At 36.6% G+C, this 19,351-nt stretch overlaps 1 protein-coding gene across 9 annotated transcripts in view; it reads right to left on the bottom strand.

Annotated features, from left to right (window-relative positions):
* Positions 1 to 19,351, bottom strand: part of NSUN7 (NOP2/Sun RNA methyltransferase family member 7) — a 70,567-nt gene that overhangs the window by 38,571 nt on the left and 12,645 nt on the right. For 6 of the 9 annotated variants that reach the window (XR_012331971.1, XR_012331970.1, XM_019928289.3 and 3 more), the window contains exons 3-7: positions 17,157 to 17,215; positions 16,333 to 16,463; positions 7,389 to 7,541; positions 6,865 to 7,048; positions 5,505 to 5,715 (exon numbers count right to left, since the gene is read on the bottom strand). Coding sequence is in view for 7 of the 9 variants with exons in the window: in XM_019928289.3 (XP_019783848.2) it covers positions 5,505 to 5,715; positions 6,865 to 7,048; positions 7,389 to 7,541; positions 16,333 to 16,463; positions 17,157 to 17,215 (738 nt within the window). In the remaining 2 variants the exon portion in view is untranslated. Of the gene's footprint in view, positions 1 to 5,504; positions 5,716 to 6,864; positions 7,049 to 7,388; positions 7,542 to 16,332; positions 16,464 to 17,156; positions 17,216 to 17,805; positions 17,965 to 19,351 lie in introns of those variants that run through there. The other 3 variants (XM_073805185.1, XM_073805184.1, XM_073805182.1) reach the window with 3 other exon arrangements.

Raw genomic sequence — 19,351 nt, 5'->3', positions numbered from 1 at the left:
TGCTTCATTTTCAAATTTTTGTTATTGGTGTACAGAAACTGAATTTGTATGCTGACCTTGTATCTAGCAACACTGCAAAAGTCATACGTGTAACTGATTCACTTTGCTGTACAGTGGAAATTAACACAACATTGTAAATCAACCATACCCCAATAAAAATTAATTTTAAAAAGGCATACGTGAAATCTATAGTTTATAGATTACTTTGTTTTTTCCACATATATAATCATGTCACCCATAAATTAAACACAATTTTATTTCTTCCTTTCCAAACATTATATCTTCTATTTCTTCTTTTCTTTCCTTACTGTACTGCCTATGATTCCCAGTACAATGTTGATTAGAAGTGGTGATGGCAGGCATGCTTATCTAATCCCTGATACCAGAAAGCTTTAAACATACCATCAAGTATGATATTTGCTGTGTATATATATAATAAATGAATGTTAAATTTTATCAAATTTCTTTTCTGCATCTATTGAGATGACCATAAAATTGTTCTCCTATTAACATGATTACATACATTGATTTTTAAGAGTTAAACCAACTTTGTATTCCTAGAATCCAGCTTATTTATAATGTACTATTCTTATATATTTCTAAATACAGTTTGCTAATACTTATTTCAGCTAGCTAACACTTATTTTTACAAATATGCTAATGAGTGGCACTAGCCTATAATTTTCCTTCCTTTAATATCCATTTCAAGTTTTTGATATCAAGGTTATAAATTAACTGGGAAGTAATCCTTCTTTTTCTATTCTCTGAAAGAGTATTATTTCTTCCTTAAAGGACTAAAGGTTTTTAAATTTTTTGCTTTGTGAGTGGGGAGATTTTCAATTATGAATTTAATAGACATTTATATCCACTAGTTTTAAGATCTTAATAGATACAAGAGTATTCAGATTTTCTATTTCTTCTTCTGTCAGTTTTGGTAAGTTGTGTTGTTCCAGGAATATGCCAATATCATTTAAATGTTCAAGTTTGCTCATAGTATCTTTTTATTATGTTTTAAATGTCTCTAGGATCTGTAGTAATATCTCCTTGCCCATTACTGATAACTGAATTGTTTTATAAACTTTTTTCTTGAAGAGCTGAATTAAATTAATATACTTTACCCATTTTTAAATTGTGATATATGTCTTATTATTGTTTACATATTCTAGATACAAGTCCCTTATTACATACATGATTTGCAAATATTTTCTCCCATTCTGTGGGTTGTCTTTTCACTTTCTTGATAGTGACCTTTGAAGAACAAAAGTTTTTCATTTAGATGAAGTTCAATTTATCTTTTCTTTTGTTGTGTTTAACAACACACTGCCAAATTCAAAGTCACAAAGTTTTACTCCTGTGTTTTCTTCTAGAAGTTTTATAGTTTTACCTCTTATAATTAGGTCTTTGATCAGTTTGAGTTAATTTTTGTGTATGATTTGAAGTAAGGGTCCAACTTCATTCTTTTGCACGTGGATATCCAGTTATCCCAGCACCATTTGTTGAAAAGACTATTCTTCCCTTGTTGAATGGTCTTGGCGCACTTGTCAAAAATCAATTGACCGTAAATGTAAGATTTTACTTCTGGATTCTCAATTCTATCCACTGATCTACATGTTTATCTTTATGCCAGTCCCGCATTGTCTTGATAACTAAAGCTGTGTAGTGAATTTTGAAATCAGGAAGTGTGAGTCCTATAACTTCGTTCTTTTTCAAGACTGCTTTGGCTACTTCAGGTCCCTCGGATTTCCATGTGAATTTTAGGACAGAATGTCAATTTCTGCAAAAAAGCCAGCTAGGGTTTTTATAGGGATTGCATTAAATCTGTATTTTTTCATGGATTCTTTAGAATTTTCTATACACAGAGCATTTTACCTGCTGATTCTAGATAATGTGGCTTTATATATTTTGACACTACGTTATTATGTACATACTTCTTAGTACTGGTATATTTTCCTGATGACTTAAACATGCTATATTTCTAGTAAGTTTTCTTGACATAACACTACTTTGTCTGTAGCTCCTTTTGTTAGTATGTTCACTGAATATCTTTTTCTGTCCAAGTTTTTTTTTGAATATCCTTTTATGTAAGGGGTATCTCTTATAAATAGCATTTTAAAGTTGATCTTTAAAAATCCAGTATTGATGTTCTTTGTCTTGTAATTCAAGTATTACTCATGCATATTTAATGTTTACTTATTGATTTATAAATACATATTTTTTGTAAAGTTTAATCTACCTACTTCCTTTCTATTTGTCTTGCCTTTTATACATTACTATGGTGATTCCAATTCCATATTCCACCCCACCCCCTTAGCTATTAGTTTTACATTCTTTTATTATTTGTTTATTGTTTGCCCCTGATATTATAACACATACCACTGACTTAATAATTTACTACTTTTATCATTTCTTAGACAAAGCAAGGATGACAGAACACATTAATTCCATTTCCTTCTCTAAACTATGTGCAATTGTTGTAATGTATTTTAATTACATATAACACAAATATTGTTAGCTCCACAAGACATTAGTTTACAGTCCCACAAGACACTAGACTACAATTATTTAGATTTACCTATGTACTAACCTTTTTCCATTGCTCTTCATTTCTTCCAGCATCTACAACCTTCTGTATGAGACAATATTCCTTCTACTCAAACAATAATCTTTAGTAAACCCTTTATTGTATCTGCTGGTAACAAATTCACTCTCTTTTTCTGAGAGTATCTTTATTTCAAAGGAAATTTTTGCTGTGTATAGAAATCTAGCCTGACATTTTCTTTCTGCACTATGAAGATATTGTTTGTCTCTGGCCTCAGTTGTTTCTGTTGAAAAGTTAATTTTTAGTTTTATTGCTATCTCATCGAAGGTAATATGTATTATTTCCCTGGCTGCTTTGAACATTGTTCTTTGTCTTTCGTTTTCAGCAATTATGCTATGATGTGCCTACTATGTTTTTTACACATTTATTTTTTATTTTTTTATTTTTTAACATCTTTATTGGGGTATAATTGCTTTACAATGGTGTGTTAGTTTCTGCTTTATAACAAAGTGAATCAGTTATACATATACATATGTTCCCATATCTCTTCCCTCTTGCGTCTCCCTCCCTCCCACCCTCCCTATCCCACCCCTCTAGGTGGTCACAAAGCACCGAGCTGATCTCCCTGTGCTATGCAGCTGCTTCCCACTAGCTATCTACCTTACATTTGTTAGTGTATATATGTCCATGCCTCTCTCTCGCTTTGTCACAGCTCACCCTTCCCCCTCCCCATATCCTCAAGTCTGTTCTCCAGTAGGTCTGTGTCTTTATTCCTGTCTTAGTCCTAGGTTCTTCATGACATTTTTTTTCTTAAATTCCATATATATGTGTTAGCATACGGTATTTGTCTTTCTCTTTCTGACTTACTTCACTCTGTATGACAGACTCTAGGTCTATCCACCTCATTACAAATAGCTCAATTTCATTTCTTTTTATGGCTGAGTAATATTCCATTGTATATATGTGCCACATCTTCTTTATCCATTCATCCGATGATGGGCACTTGTTTCCATCTCCGGGCTATTGTAAATAGAGCTGCAATGAACATTTTGGTACATGACTCTTTTTGAATTTTGGTTTTCTCAAGGTATATGCCCAGTAGTGGGATTGCTGGGTCATATGGTAGTTTTATTTTTAGTTTTTTAAGGAACCTCCATACTGTTCTCCATAGTGGCTGAACCAATTCACATTCCCACCAGCAGTGCAAGAGTGTTCCCTTTTCTCCACACCCTCTCCAGCATTTATTGTTTGTAGATTTTTTGATGATGGCCATTCTGACTGGTGTGAGATGATATCTCATTGTAGTTTTGATTTGCATTTCTCTAATGATTAATGATGTTGAGCATTCTTTCATGTGTTTGTTGGCACTCTGTATATCTTCTTTGGAGAAATGTCTATTTAGGTCTTCTGCCCATTTTTGGATTGGGTTGTTTGTTTTTTTGTTATTGAGCTGCATGAGCTGCTTGTAAATTTTGGAAATTAATCCTTTGTCAGTTGCTTCATTTGCAAATATTTTCTCCCATTCTGAGGGTTGTCTTTTGGTCTTGTTTATGGTTTCCTTTGCTGTGCAAAAGCTTTGAAGTTTCATTAGGTCCCATTTGTTTGTGTTTGTTTTTATTTCCACCTCTCTAGGAGGTGGGTCAGAAAGGATCTTGCTGTGATTTATACACATTTATTTTTATTGGAGTTCATAGCACTTCTTGAATCTGTGACTTTAATCAATTTTTAAAAACTCCCAGTCCCAATTTCACATATTGTTTTTTCCCAGTTCCTTTTCTCCTCTCTTTCTGGGTTCCCAATCACAACATACCTGACATCACTGGATCACTGAATCTCATGTGTATTTTGTGGTCTCTTCCATATTAGTCATCCTTTTGTCTCCTGATGCTTCAGTCTGGATAGTTTCTTCTGACTGATCAGTTCACTTGTTCCTTCTTTTAGTTTTAACCTACTATTAAATCTGTTTATTTCTTAATTTCACATATTGTATTTTTCAATTCTAGAATTTTCTTCTGAGTTTTTTAAAAATTATAGTTTCCAGTTCTCTGCTGAAATTCTGCAGTTTGTCATTTAGTCTCTTCAGCATATTAATCATAGTTAAAGTCCACATCTGATACCTCCAGTACCTGGCCCTTTTGTGGGTTTGCTTCTATTGCAGTATTTTTCTCTTTATTTCACTCACATCTTTCTTCTATTTTGTCTGATTTTTCTTTTTCTTGAGTGCCAGACACAGAATTTGAAAAAAATTAGGAGATAATATGAGATCCAGGATGATGTTACTTTCTTCCAGAGAGAATTTACTTTTGCCTCTGGCAATCCCAGATCACCTTAATCCAACTGGGAATTGAGATGACTGGAATTTGGGCTTCAATTCATCAGAGGACTGATCACTACCCAGGGTATACTTCTGTGCTCCAATGAAATCCTGGGTATTTACCAGTCTACCTCTCCATGTCAAGCCCTGGATTCTACTTATCTTTTCGCTCACGCTGTGAATCTGTCAAAAGATTCGTTTAGTTTTTCAGCTTCACTGAACCTATAATGAAATGTTATCTTTTGTCACAGCATGATCCAGTGGAAAAATTCTTTAAAAATAAGAAGCCTAAGGACTTAGCATCTGGTCCTAGATATTATCTTTGTCCCTTAAGAACTCCTGTGATTGTGTTCTTATTTATTAGAAGATGACAATTTCTACCAGTTACTTTAATTATTGTTTGAAACTCAAATTATGCAGTAAATGTCAAGCAATATACCAAAGTGCCAATATATTCATTAATTTAAACTGCAGTTGTTTAACCAATATTAAGTAACAAGAACAGCCTGATATAATACAGATTAGTGGGGATTTTAGGAGTATAGTTCATATATGGAGTTTTATATTACGAGAGATAACAAATTCAAATATTTTTAACATTTCTAAATCTTACAGAACATTACCACCAAACAAATAAATATTTGTACATACTTTTACATCCCATTTTTGTGAAAAGGTTCTTCAGGTCAGGATCCTTAGCTTGTGATTGTACTCCACACACAAATATTTTTGAGGCATTATTATTTGTTAAGACTGACATATGGGCAACTGTGTACCACGAACCTGTATTGACCATTAAGATATCATCATCCATATTTAATAAAGCCTTCACAGAATGGACAGCGAGACTTCGAGATTTGTCCTACAAGATAATGGTACAATTAGAATTTCGAAGGGTTTGACCAGAAGCATGTACTGACTTCTTTTTGCCTCAGGTAAAACAAAGTATTGGCAGAAATTCTGAAGAGATACCTAACGCATTCGAGTTTAAAACATCTTAACATATGTTAAAATATAAACTTAACAAAGATAACTGATATAAACTGATTTAAAACAATACCCTAACTTTGTTTAGCCTAAATTATGACTGTGATCATTTAACTTTTATACAGTGATAAGGCAATGCCAAAATCCCCAAAATGTGATTAATAGACTACTGATGTCCTGCCTTAGCTCCCATTCTTAAGCCTTCATGAAAATGCACCCATTTGCTACTGCCATTCTTTCTTCCCCATTACACTGTCATCTAAATGGCTGCTAGTTCACAGAGATTAAAAGTAAGATGGTTGACAAGCTTATAAAAGGGGGCTGGACAGATGAGTTTCTGCAACTGATCTCAGTGCTCAATAAGGTGTCACAACAAAATAAGGCCAAGAGACTCTGCCCAAGAATGCAGGTACTATGAAGGGATAAACCTTACAAAACTAAGGTGAATCTGAGGCAAGAATTGAAATCTAAGCACATAAAAATTAATTTAACCTGATTTCTTTTAATTTCTCATTCTATTGAAACCACATTATACCTCACATTCTCTTCCTGCATTGATAGCCGTTTATATATACACATCTTACAAATCAAAGCTGTAGGAATATAGTAAAGAGATAATGGGAAAGTATTACACATTGCGTTTTCAAATGCAGGATGGCACTAGCATCTTCCCCAGAAATGGAAAGAAGAAAAGGAATCATTGTGCCTTCTCTTGAATCCTCCCTTGGGAGAGAAAAATATAGCCTTTTAGCTGTAGGCAATAAGAGTTCCCCCATCTATGGTGTGTAGGAAGAATATGTTCTTTACAATATGCCCACTTCACATGGGGCAAAGATGTCAAAGTATAAAATGAAAACTGGCTGTAGGGGAATTAATTTTATTCAAGGTGAAAATTAGGCCTTATAAACTTCCTTGATAACCTATACAAAATATAACCAATTTGTTAGGTTTTATTTTTAAGTGGAGGAATTCTCTGGGTGAACAGGATTACTGAGAATCACAATGAAAGTAAGTGTTAGTTTACCTGAAATACAAGTTTATAATCTTTGAAAAGATCTATATTTAGAAGATCACTTTTAAGATGAGATGGAAAAATTAAGACATCATAGCAATGTTGATCCACAGCAAAGACTTTATTATGAACATGCAACACAGATTTGACTTTATTATAGCCTTTTTTCTTCAAACTATGATAAACTTCTTCAGGGCTGTAAATATATAACATTAGGTTTTAATTACAAATATAACACATCAAAAGTGTATTTAACACTAGAATCTTTTTCCTACAATAAATAAAAATATCACTGCAAATATTGCATCTAATGGAACTTATAATTTTAGCCAACAATAAGTTGAAAAACAGAGACAAAAAAGTTAACACATTTATGTAATTACTTTTGGTAATCTGGTGATAAAATCCTGAACTAAACTATGATTCCCCAATCACTCCCCCAGATGAGCCCCCCATCCATTAAAAAGGTAATACTTCTTATCACATTATTTTGAAAGGCAAGTGACTTAAATAAAGAATTTGATTAGAAATCTTACCTGATTTTACACGTATTTATCCAAGCATAAAGTGGCAAAGTTGAGGCCCTTAGTTCCTGGTTCCTAACTCTTTCTGGAAGAATGTGGTAAATTGAAAGGGCATCATGTTTGATTCGACATCTTGCCAATGCCGCAGCCAATTTTGTCTTAAAACTAGAAACAGAAAATCCATTCTTGGTAAGTACTGCATTGAAGACAAGACTATCAATTTTCCACTAGAAACATTAACAATTAGAATTTTAACAAATACTTCTATAATTCTATTTCAAATTTTTGAAGTCTAAAATTAAAATTTGCCATATTTAAAAATGGAAATCCAATAATCCTGCTTCTTTTCTTCAGTTTTTGATGTCTCTGTATAGCTGTGTATCTCCTCAAATATTTTCTTTTTAAAAATTTATTTATTTATGGCTGCACTGGGTCTTCGTTGCTGCACGCGGGCTGTCTTTAGTTGTGGTGAGCGGGGGCTACTCTTCATTGTGGTGTGCGGGCTTCTCATTGTCATGGCTTCTCTTGTTGCGGAGCACGGGCTCTAGGCACGCGGGCTTCAGTAGTTGTGGCACACGGGCTCAGTAGTTGTAGCTCGTGGGCTCTAGAGCACAGGCTCAGTAGTCGTGGCACACGGGCTTAGTTGCTCCGCGGCATGTGGAATCTTCCCAGATCAGGGCTCGAACCCGTGTCCCCTGCATTGGCAGGCAGATTCTTAGCCACTGCGCCACCAGGGAAGTCCTCCTCAAATATTTAAAACAATTGCTGGCTGAGAGACAAATTTTATGTAGTGAAAAAGGTGTAGGATTTAGAGTCAGACAAACGAAGTTCAATTCAGGCTCTGGGGCTTCCCTGGTGGCGCAGTGGTTGAGAGTCCGCCTGCCGATGCAGGGGACACGGGTTCGTGCCCCGGTCCGGGAAGATCCCACATGCCGCGGAGCGGCTGGGCCCGTGAGCCATGGCCGCTGAGCCTGCGCGTCCGGAGCCTGTGCTCCTCAACGGGAGAGGCCACAACAGTGAGAGGCCCGCGTACTGTAAAAAAAAAAAAAAAAAATTCAGGCTTTGTCACTTACTAGCTGTGTGACCTCAGGTGTGATACTGAATCTCTCATCAGCCTCAGTTTTCTCATCTGTAAAATGTGATCAGCTCACCTTGCAATTAATGTGGTGATTAATGTCATGTGTGTAAAATACTTAGCACAGTGCCTAGCACGTGGCAGGCCCTCATTATAGGTCAGTTATTATTATCAGAGATGGCAACAGTGTACTCTTGATAAGATTAAGGAACTTTCATGAATATGTATCAAGTCCTTCCCAGTTCTGACTATCCCATACCTCAAAATTCCAAATAACAGAAAAGAAAAACAAGAACTGTTTAGCATAACCATGAAGACCCAATGATTTTTTTTTAATGTCATAGCCCAAATTTTTAATAAATGAGAATACAGGACTTACTCTTGACCTATATTCATAGCATTTTCACAATAGGAATCTAATTGAATAATAAACCTCAAGGATAACCTTGAATGAGAAATGAGGAAGGGATGCCACAAAAAGTCAAGTTCCTTGAGAATGGTGTATGTGGCTGCAGAAAGCTTAATAAGATAGAGACAGAGAGCGAGAGCGGGGTGGGGGGGGGGGAGGGAGAGAGGGAGGGAGGGAGGATGAGAACACAGGGGCACTTTGGGTGGGGGTAGAGGGGAGGGTTATCAAACATTAAGCCTTCTGGGACTATCATAGAATTAGATTTGTGGGAACTTCCCTGGTGGCACAGTGGATAAGACTCCATGCTGCCCATGCAGGGGGCCCAGGTTCGATGTCTGGTCAGGGAACTAGATCCTACACGCATGCCACAACTAAGAGTTCGCATGCCACAACTAAGGAGTCTGTGTGCTGCAACTAAGACCCAGTGCAACCAAATAAATGAATTAAATTAAATTTTAAAAAAGAATTAGATTTGTGTAGTGCTATGTCCTAATGTCATAGAACTACAGCAAGGGACATTAAAAATAATTATATATTAATGCACATCAAAGAATAAATTAATATAAAGGGGATGAGTTACTGTTCTATATTATACACTGAGATGTTTCTGAGAACAGACTATTTTTGACTAAACAGTCCTTCCAAATACCTACATAGTTCGAATTTACCGTAATAAATGCTACTGACAATTATTCAATCATTAAATATAAAGATCAGAGATGTGAAGCCTAGAAAAATGTATGTGTTGTGTATATACAGGGAGTATAGGGAGAAAAGATTTTCCAAAACCCAGATAGCAAACATTTTGGACTGTGAATTTTAATATAATTTAATCATATAAAAAGTAACTTGAAGTATATGTACAGTTATAAAGATTCTTATATAAACATACAGTATCAGATTGAGGACAAAGACCAAATCCAAATGCTATTAGGATAACCAGATATATCACTTCCATAAATAAAATATCCTGTGATTGCTAAAAATACTTCCATAGCTTTAAGGTAGACTGCAGTGATGAAAACAGAAGCAAAAACAGCCTTTCCCAACATTCTTGATCCAGAACTCCATCTCCTGCTACAATTTGTGTTATGGCAGAGAGTTGCTTAATTATCTTTTTATCAGCATCCCTGTTATACATGTAGCCAGAGCTTTGTTTCTGTATGTTAAATTGTAGTTATATAATTCCTAAGCTTAAATCTTAAATGAACCCATTAGCTACAGGCCAGAATCCAAACTCTTTATCATGACACACAAGGATATTAATAATTTAACCTGAACCAACTCTTCCTTTCTCAATTCTCACCACTCACATCCATAAATCTACCTCTAGTCACACACTGAGCTATTTACCACTCTTGCTTACATGCCACATCCATTCCCCTCTTTCTCTACTTTGCTGTTCCTCTGTCTCTCCAGCCAGTATGGTTTGGACTCTGCAATCAGATTACCTGGGTTCAGATTCTGGTTCCACTAATTACTAGCTATGTGACTTTAGACAAGTTACTTAGCTTCTCTAAGCTCTAGGAATTAAGAAGTAGTATCTAACTTATAGAATGGTTGCAAAGATAATTTTGAATGTATTTAAAGTTAAGTTATTCAAGAAATGATAATGATTAATATGCTTATTCTTTTTTTTTTTTTTTTTTTTGGCTGTGTCATGTCTTAGTTGAGGCACACGGGATCTGCATTAAGGTATGCGGGATCTTTCGTTGAGGCACGGCTTCTCTCTAGTAGTGGCATGCGGGTTTTCTCTTCTCTAGTTGTGGCGTGTGAGCTCCAGAGCGTATGCGCTCTTTAGTTGTGGCACGCGGGCTTAGTTGCCCCGCGGCATGTGGGATCTTAATTCCCCGACCAGGGATCGAACCCGTGTCCCCTGCAGTGGAAGGCGGATTCTTTACCACTGGACCACCAGGAAAGTCCAATATGCTCATTCTTTTATTACTAGTATTAATCAAGTACTGTTATCAGACCTGAGCTATAAAGATTAGAAGATAGTTTCTACCCTTAAGTAATTTACAATTAGGTGGTAAAACAGACATATAAACAAATAATTATAGCTCAACATGGTTAATGTTATAAGATACATAGATAAAGAAGAGAGTAAATGTATTGGAAGAAGAACAAAATCAGCCTAAAGGGACTTCCAAGAGGAGAAACCTGAACTATTAAAGGAGGAGCAAGAATTTTCCAGACCACAAGAAGAGAAAAGACATACAGACAGAGGGCAGAGTACTGTAAAAAATGGAGATGTTAAACAGCAAAGCATATTTACAGAGCAATGTTTCCATTTAGAGCAGAAACCTACAGGTTTCTATTCTAAGCACCACTTCCCTTCTGGGAATAGAAACTTCCCCTCTTACGAAAAATGTTCCTCTCCTCCCTCCGTTCATATAATTTTCTTGGGAGGTGTTCCTAACTGACTCTGTCTCCTTGACCACAGTTGATTGGGAGAGGGTGAGCACTTGACCCAAACCAGAGTCAAGTGAATTTTTGTGTGTAGCAACCGAGAGTCAAGCCAGTCTTTCTAGTTTTCATGCTGTGTACGATGTAAAGCTCCTGAGTAGTCAGCAGCCAAGTTTCCCATTCTATGAACAGAAGAAAAGATCCAAGAATGAAGGTAAAGCACACAAAGAGGCAGAGACTAGAGTCGAAGAGAGCCCTGATGATACTTGAGCCACAGGATTTAGTTAGTAGAAGCGTAGCCACATCAATGTCTTTCCTGCAAGTCTCATTGTTCAATTCTTCCGTGTGATACCTTATAGTAAAATTTCTCTTTTGTCTAATCTAGTTTAAGTTGGAGTCCTGTGTGTTGTCAAAAAAGAATCCTACCTAATACAAAAAAGGTTTTACTCCGTTTTGGCTTCAAATTTTCAGAAATTTTATCTAACAATGAACAAAATATTTCAAGTTTTTTTTGTTGTTGTTAGTTTGTTTTGCTTTTTGTTTTTGTTTTGTTTTGTTTTGGCCACACCACATGGCTTGTGGAATCTTAGTTCCCTGACCAGGGACTAAACCCAGGCCCTCCACAGTGAAAGTGCCAAGTCCTAACCACTGGACTGCCAAGGAATTCCCAAAATATCTCAAGTTTTGGAGTGCCATTAGTAATGCCTAACACAAAAGAAATATGGTTCTCTTTAAATATAAATTGAATATTTCTTAATGCCAAAGGATAATCTTCAGTGAACTGTTTGAATTTCCCATACAAATATAAAATCAGACATCATACTGACAACTGTTTCAGAATATTCACTAAGTAAGTGAAATGGGCTAAGAGTTTCCAAAGAAGGGGTGGAGAGAATATGAGAGACAAAAACCCATGAACAAGTGTTTAGGAAGCATTTCAGCAAATGAGAAACCCTGGAGCATTATGTGAATGAGAAAACTGAGGAATAGAAGAAAAGGGATATATCCAAGCAAAAGTGATTTATCCCAAAAATCCATGGATGGTTTTAACATTCATAAATTATTCAATGTGAATTACCTTACCACATTAATAGAATAAAGGAGAAAAAGGGCTTCCCTGGTGGCGCAGTGGTTTAGAGTCCACCTGCCGATGCAGGGGACGTGGGTTCGTGCCCCAGTACAGGAGGATCCCGCGTGCCACAGAGCAGCTGGGCCCATGGGCCATGGCCGCTGGGCCTGCGCGTCCAGAGCCTGTGCTCCGCAACAGGAGAGGCCACAGCGGTGAGAGGCCCGCGTACCACCCCCCCCAAAAAAAGGAGAAAAAAATGATCATTTCAGATGTTCATCCCAAAACTCTGATCTCTGTTTTCTTACTTTAGTAAGACTACAGTTTTCCTCTTGAGATCCTCCTTCCTGCACTGCAGTTGGAAAGTACCTGTAGGTATATAGCCAGGACTATTCTAGGGCTCACCTCATTTGTCTTCATTCTCTCAAGGATCAAAATTCTGTGCTGCTTTTTGTCTAATGTCCAAAATATTTGCCTCATATATTTTGTCCATCTAGTTGTTTACAGGAGGAATATAGCTTGATCCTAGATACTCTGTCATGACTATATAATCACTTTTTTAAAATATCACTTTACCTGCCATATGGAACAGATTGTGAAAAAGTAAGAGTTACAGGCAGGGAAGGAGGACTACTATTGCAGTAGTCCAAGTGACCCATTATAGTGGCTTGGATTTGAACAGCAGGAGTGGAAATAGAAACAAGTAGACACATTCAGCATGTTTTCCAATTGGAGTTACAGAACTTGATGTATTAGGTGTGGTATGGGCACCGGGGAGGGGAGGAAAGAGGAATCAAGGATGATATCTAAGAAGCTGGTGGTGCCTTAATTGTAATGGGGAAGGTTTCAGGACAGTTTTGGGTGGTTTGGGAGGATGGACCACTAAGTCTTTCTTCTCCTGCCTCTCTACTCTTTCACTGCCCATTCCCCAATTCTGCCTCACCAAAGCCCAACAAATTATTTGGCAGAATCAGATTCTTGGGCTAGTGTAAGGCAGGGGGGGAGTAAGAAAGGAAGAAGCTGTGGTCTCCTTTTATTTAACCCAGTCACATAGTATTTAAAATATAGTTGAATTTTATACAAGGAATGAGTTCTTAAAGAACTTGCATATGTCAAAAATGATAATAGGTGTCATCTTGGATTATATCTCTAAGGCTATGAACAAATGAAGAAAAAGATACAAGTTGGACTAATAAGAACCTACTGTATAAAAAAATAAATAAAAGAAAAATTTTTTAAAAATATACAAGTTTGTAGAGTGATAAAACACAAGGATCTCTGGAAGAGACAATAACAACAAAGATCAAACAATTTTCATAAGGAGGAAATAATTCTCATTCAATTTCTTGCTAAATAATTACTTCTATCACCTCTTAGTCTTAATCTTCTTGGTAGAAGCATAACTAAAGTATACTTCAAGCTTACAATGATTCTATTTCCCTGGGGACAACAGTGCCCAGCCCCAAGCCACAGATGATCTACAGATGTTGGCCTCTACCATTCTGTCTCAGTTCAGAATTCTGCTCCATTGGCTATGGGGGATTGGCCCAGGGGAATGCACCTGACCTACATGGAGCCAATCAAATTCCCAGGGGAGGGATTATAATTTAGAATTGGGGTTAGAGACAATAAGTTAGTCTAAGTGAAGAAACTAACATACAACTGTAACAAGTAAGCTCAAGACGTGGAGTGCAATAGTAGGGTTTTCTCCATGTAGACTAGAGAAGCAGAGAAGGCAGATCTGCAGAGGAAAAGAATGAAGCAGATATTGAGAGAAGCAGAGTTAAAAAGATAAAGAGACAAAGCAGCAGAGATAAAGGTCCTAACATCTTTCCAGCTCCTGCTTTCATCCTCTTCCTGATTCTCTGAGTTGCATGAGACATTCCAATACCTTTATAAGAACATTTTCCATTTTGCTCAGCCTAACTGAAGATGGCTTCTATTACTTGAAAGCTGAGACTCTTGATTAAAACCCTTTAGTGTTATCTTTATACATGTATTTTCTCAGCATGATTTTTATCATTATACATGGATTTTTTTCAGTGTTATCTTTATATAAGTATACTGCACTACTGTTCTCTGCAATTCAATCACTAAATACACGCATTTCTCCTATAGCATATTATGAATTGAGTATAGCATGAATTGGGTATGAAATAACTTATTAATGTGGGAATAAGATCTGCATTATATGAAGCTCTATTGGTTTGGGTAGGGGGAAAAACTGCACTGACAGCTTCTCGCCCTGACAAGAATGCAACCAGATGTGTGTCAAGGCAGGAGGTAGCATGGTATGCATTATGGGGAAAGAGAAAACTCTGGAGAATCAGGAACCCAAGACAGTAATATCTTCTGGTTCCTCTGGCCTCCTGAGCCATGACCTTTGCTTGTCCTATTTCCTGCCTGGCTTGCTAACATTCTCAGCTAAAAATCTGCTGCTCATGAAACCACAGTCTGGTCTTTCTTACTTGGTTGGAGCCCTGTGGCTTTCCTAACCTCAGCTCTCATTATGCTCACTGAGACTAAGTTGAGACTTCCATGAACATCTCCTGAGTCCTGACCAACTCAAACAGAAACTGACAGCAGCTCAGGAAAGCTGAAACTCAGAGCCTGTTCCAGAGCATACTGCCCCACCAACTTTTCTCTGATGTATCTGCGTCCATCGTGGGTGTCCATCCTCAGAGGCAGGTTGCCCGGTACTGGTATGGGTGAAGTAGTTGTCCAGAAACCTGTGCAGTAATCAGGGGCAAGATCCTTACTTACCTAACACAGAGGGTACATACATCTGTATGTACATACAAAAGCAATGCTTTTGCTTTTCTGCATCTCCAAATTTCTCATGGCTACAAATGACATGAGATATGACTATGTCATATCTTTCATCTTCTAGAGTACTTTAGCCACCACTCACTATCTTAAGTGGAAGGAGTAGTAGCATATAAATGCTTAAATCCTGGGCTCTAGAGTCAGCATTCCTGAATGTGTATTCTGGCTACTCCCCTTTCTAGCTCTATGGCATTAGGCAGGGTCCTTTAACATGTCTGTGCCTCAGTTTTCCCATGTGTAAAAATACAGGTTGGTAACAATATCTACCTCAAAGAGTTGTTATGTAAAGAGCTTCTTATAACAATGATTTATACATATTAAGTGTTCAATAAAGGTAAGTTATTACTATAACTCCATTATGTGAGTCCTCTGGTCTCAACCTTCAATACTGTAAGTGAAACTGCTTGAGTTTCCCATAATAATATAACATGACATATGACAACTGTTGCAGATTATTCACCTGGTAAAAATCTTCCTACAAGATTGCTGTTGTTGCTATATTGTGCTTTCTATTAAGGTTCAACGATGTAATAACAAAAGCCCTAACAACAGTAGCATTTAACACTGATTGACTATCTACTAAGTGCCTGACTCTAAGCTCAGCATTTTATATAGTTTATTTACTTCTTCCAACCACCTTTTTAGGTAGATGCTATTATTATCCCCATACTAGGTTTCTGTTGATATTTAGGATAAAAGGAAAACAAATTTAAAACATGTTAGTTTTGTTCTTAACTACTAACATGAAGTTGTAGATTTTTTTTTTCAACTTGGAAGAGTGATAGGTTCTTATCTACTGTTGGAATTTTCTTGTTTGATACATGTTAGATTTTTTTTAAAGAGCTATAAACAAAGCCAGGTAAACAAATAATAGCAGTTTCAAATGAAGTGTAACTTAAGTACGTGCTAAAAATTGTCAGGAATTTTTCATCATTTTCCAAATACTTACAAGTTGGATCTTACAATTCAAGCTTTGAAAAACAACTTGAATTTAAGCAGAATATTTACCCTGTTCAAGATTTGTTTGTAAAGGAACTCAAGAAACTTATGAACTTTTATATTTTTTCTCTATAAAATTTTAACAGTTATCTACACATTATATTGTATACAATTTCACCAGTGAAAATACCAATAATGATTTCATATAAAACACTGTTTTCACCTTTACAATTACCTGTTAAGAAGGTTCTCTACTTCTAGAACTTCCGCTACAGACTCTTCATTATCAGAAATGAGACGAGCTTGAAATTTTCTATCTTGGAAATCATACAGCATCACAATGATAAGACTGTTCAAATGATCTGGCTACCAAGGGGAAACACACATACAGAAAAGCATACAAACAATATCTAATAGCAATATTTTCCATTCCATTGTTTTTCATAAGAGAGCAGTCATAAAAATATGACTATTTTTACATAGTCTGGTTGAATTGGGAGATAGAAGAGGACTGCAAAGGGACTTCCCTGGTAGCACAGTGGTTAAGAATCCACCTGCCAATGCAGGGGACACAGGTTGAACCTTGGTCTGGGAAGATCCCACATGCCGCGGAGCAACTAAGCCCGTGCACAACTACTAAAGCACGCACTCCTAGAGCCCGTGCTCCACAACAAGAGAAGCCACCGCAATGAGAAGCGCGCAACAAAGAGTAGCCCCCGCTTGCTGCAACTACAGTGCCCGTGCACAGCAACAAAGACCCAACGCAGCCAAAAATAAATAAATACATACATACATACATAAAAGAAAAAAAGAAAAGGACTGCAAACTAGAAAAAAAATCCAATAAAAAATAAACCTTTCAAAAAGGACAATTTTTGGCAGATTCATCAAAATGAAAGGAGTAGGATCTATATTAGAAGCCTTAGAAATATGAGAGTTAAGGACGTGTTCTGAAGAAGTCTCAGCATTAAACAAACTAGTTATTTAAATCTGAAGGCTTTTTAGTAGTTTCTAATTAACAACCACGAGACAAGTAATTATGTAAAAGTTATACACTTACTATTATGGTGCTTGGGAAGATATAGCTGTCTATTAACATAGTTTCCAAAATATCTTGAACTACAAGACAAGGAAAATGTCTGTTACTGAAAACTCCAAAGCTGAAAATGAAAATTTTGGAATCAAAATACACTTTGGACAATGCTATAAAATACTTTTACTTTCATATCTAAAACATACCTAATTCTTGATAAAGACTCAAATTACAATGACATGATGAAATATTTGTAATCTTTATGAATCCTGGACCCCTGTGACTCAGGCTCCACACGGAATCACAGTCAAAGGAGCGTTATCTGAATAGCTGAAGTAGTAATAAAGGAATTCCAACCTTTAATTTATATCCCTTGAAAAACATTAAAGAGGATCTAATTTATAATGTCTTATCCTCTTTATGTTGGATATTGTTGGATTCAATTTGCTAATATTTTATTATACAGGGCACATGAGTCTCCTTTTGTTATAACTACTTAACTATATATATATATATATATCATATTACAAATGCTTTAATAAACATAGATTTTTGTTCTATGTTTATGTTCATGAAGGATATTTGTCTATAATTTTTTTTCATAATGTCTTTGTCAATGTTGGTATCAGGATTTAAACTCTGGAAGAGTTTGTGTTAAATTGGTGTTATTTCTTACTTAAATATTTGGTAGAACTCACTAGTGACGACACTGATAAGATGACATTTAATCTAAGTCCCAAATGACAAGGAGTTAGCCATGTAAAGATCCGGAAGAAGAGAGCATTCCAGGCAGAGGGATAATTGCAGAGGTACTAAATGAAAACACATGAACACATTTTAAAACCTCCACAGGGCACACGAGTGTTCTTCTGTTATAACTACTTAAGTATATATATCATATAACAAATGCTTTAATCAGTTAACAGGGAGCTAAGACAGCTTCAATTCATTCAACATTTATGGAACATCTCCTATATACACAATACACACTGAATTTCAGTTTTTATCTGGGGGATGGGAAAACTAAAAAGAACTGACAAACTTGGGAGCACAGACTCCAGTTTTCATAGGAAATCTTTCAGGTATCATTACCCATATTTTAGCCACCAATTGTGGCTGTATTGTACAAGGCAATATCCCCATTTCACTTACAAGGAAAATGAAGTTTACAGTTTCACACCCTTAGTACTCACAAACCAATTCCTATCTACTTCACAGTTTCTCAGCATGAGTCCCAATTTTTGTCACAGAAAATATACTTGTCATAAGAATGAAGGACTTCTGGGCTTCCCTGGTGGCGCAGTGGTTGAGAGTCCGCCTGCCAATGCAGGGGACACAGGTTCGTGCCCCCGTCCGGGAGGATCCCACATGCCACAGAGCGGCTGGGCCCGTGAGCCATGGCCGCTGGGCCTGTGCGTCCGGAGCCTGTGCTCCGCAATGGGAGAGGCCACAACAGTGAGAGGCCCGCATACCGCAAAAAAAAAAAAAAAAAAAAAAAAAAAAGAATGAAGGACTTCTAAGATGGCACACCTGCATAGGCTATAGAACTTTGAGCAATGGAGTTGCTGGACTCCTAAAAATAGGAGCAGTAGAATGAAGGAAAAGAAGACAGAACGTATTTTGCCAACACTGCATTTTTTTCCTAGGGCTCCTGTCAAAACTGACAATCTCTGGGCTGTCTCTAATATTGTGCAGAATGCATTGCCTTTATATATCTATAGTTTACAGAACATTCTCACATAGCAATATCAACATTAATTATGTATGCTCTAGATAGTGCTTTCTATGTGCTAGACACTATTCTAAATGCTTTCCATATATTAATTCATTTAACCCTCACAACCCTATGAATTAGGTACCATTATTATCCCATTTTATAAAGTAGGAAATGAGGCACTGACTGGTTAAGTAATATTTTCATAGTCACACAGCAAGAGTCAGATCAGGGACTCAAACCCAGGCAGTCTGGCACCCAAGTGCACGCTCGTCACCACATTATGCTGCCTATCCTCTACTCACTCTTACAACAAACCATACTGGCTAAATAAAACATACTGCTAATGACTGATGTGGGTTATCAGGACTTATTTGAAGATAGCAAACCTCACCTATCCTAGTTCAGCACAATAGCTCCAATTATCCCTAGTGCCCCACTAATTAAAGCCTCTTCTCTTTAGTCTGCTGAAGGGAACTCTTAATCCTCATTCCTCATGTTTCCAATG

The sequence above is a fragment of the Tursiops truncatus genome, chromosome 5 (genome assembly GCF_011762595.2).
Source record: "Tursiops truncatus isolate mTurTru1 chromosome 5, mTurTru1.mat.Y, whole genome shotgun sequence".
Taxonomy (NCBI): Eukaryota; Metazoa; Chordata; class Mammalia; order Artiodactyla; family Delphinidae; genus Tursiops; species Tursiops truncatus.
This window is presented reverse-complemented; position numbering and strand designations above follow the sequence as displayed.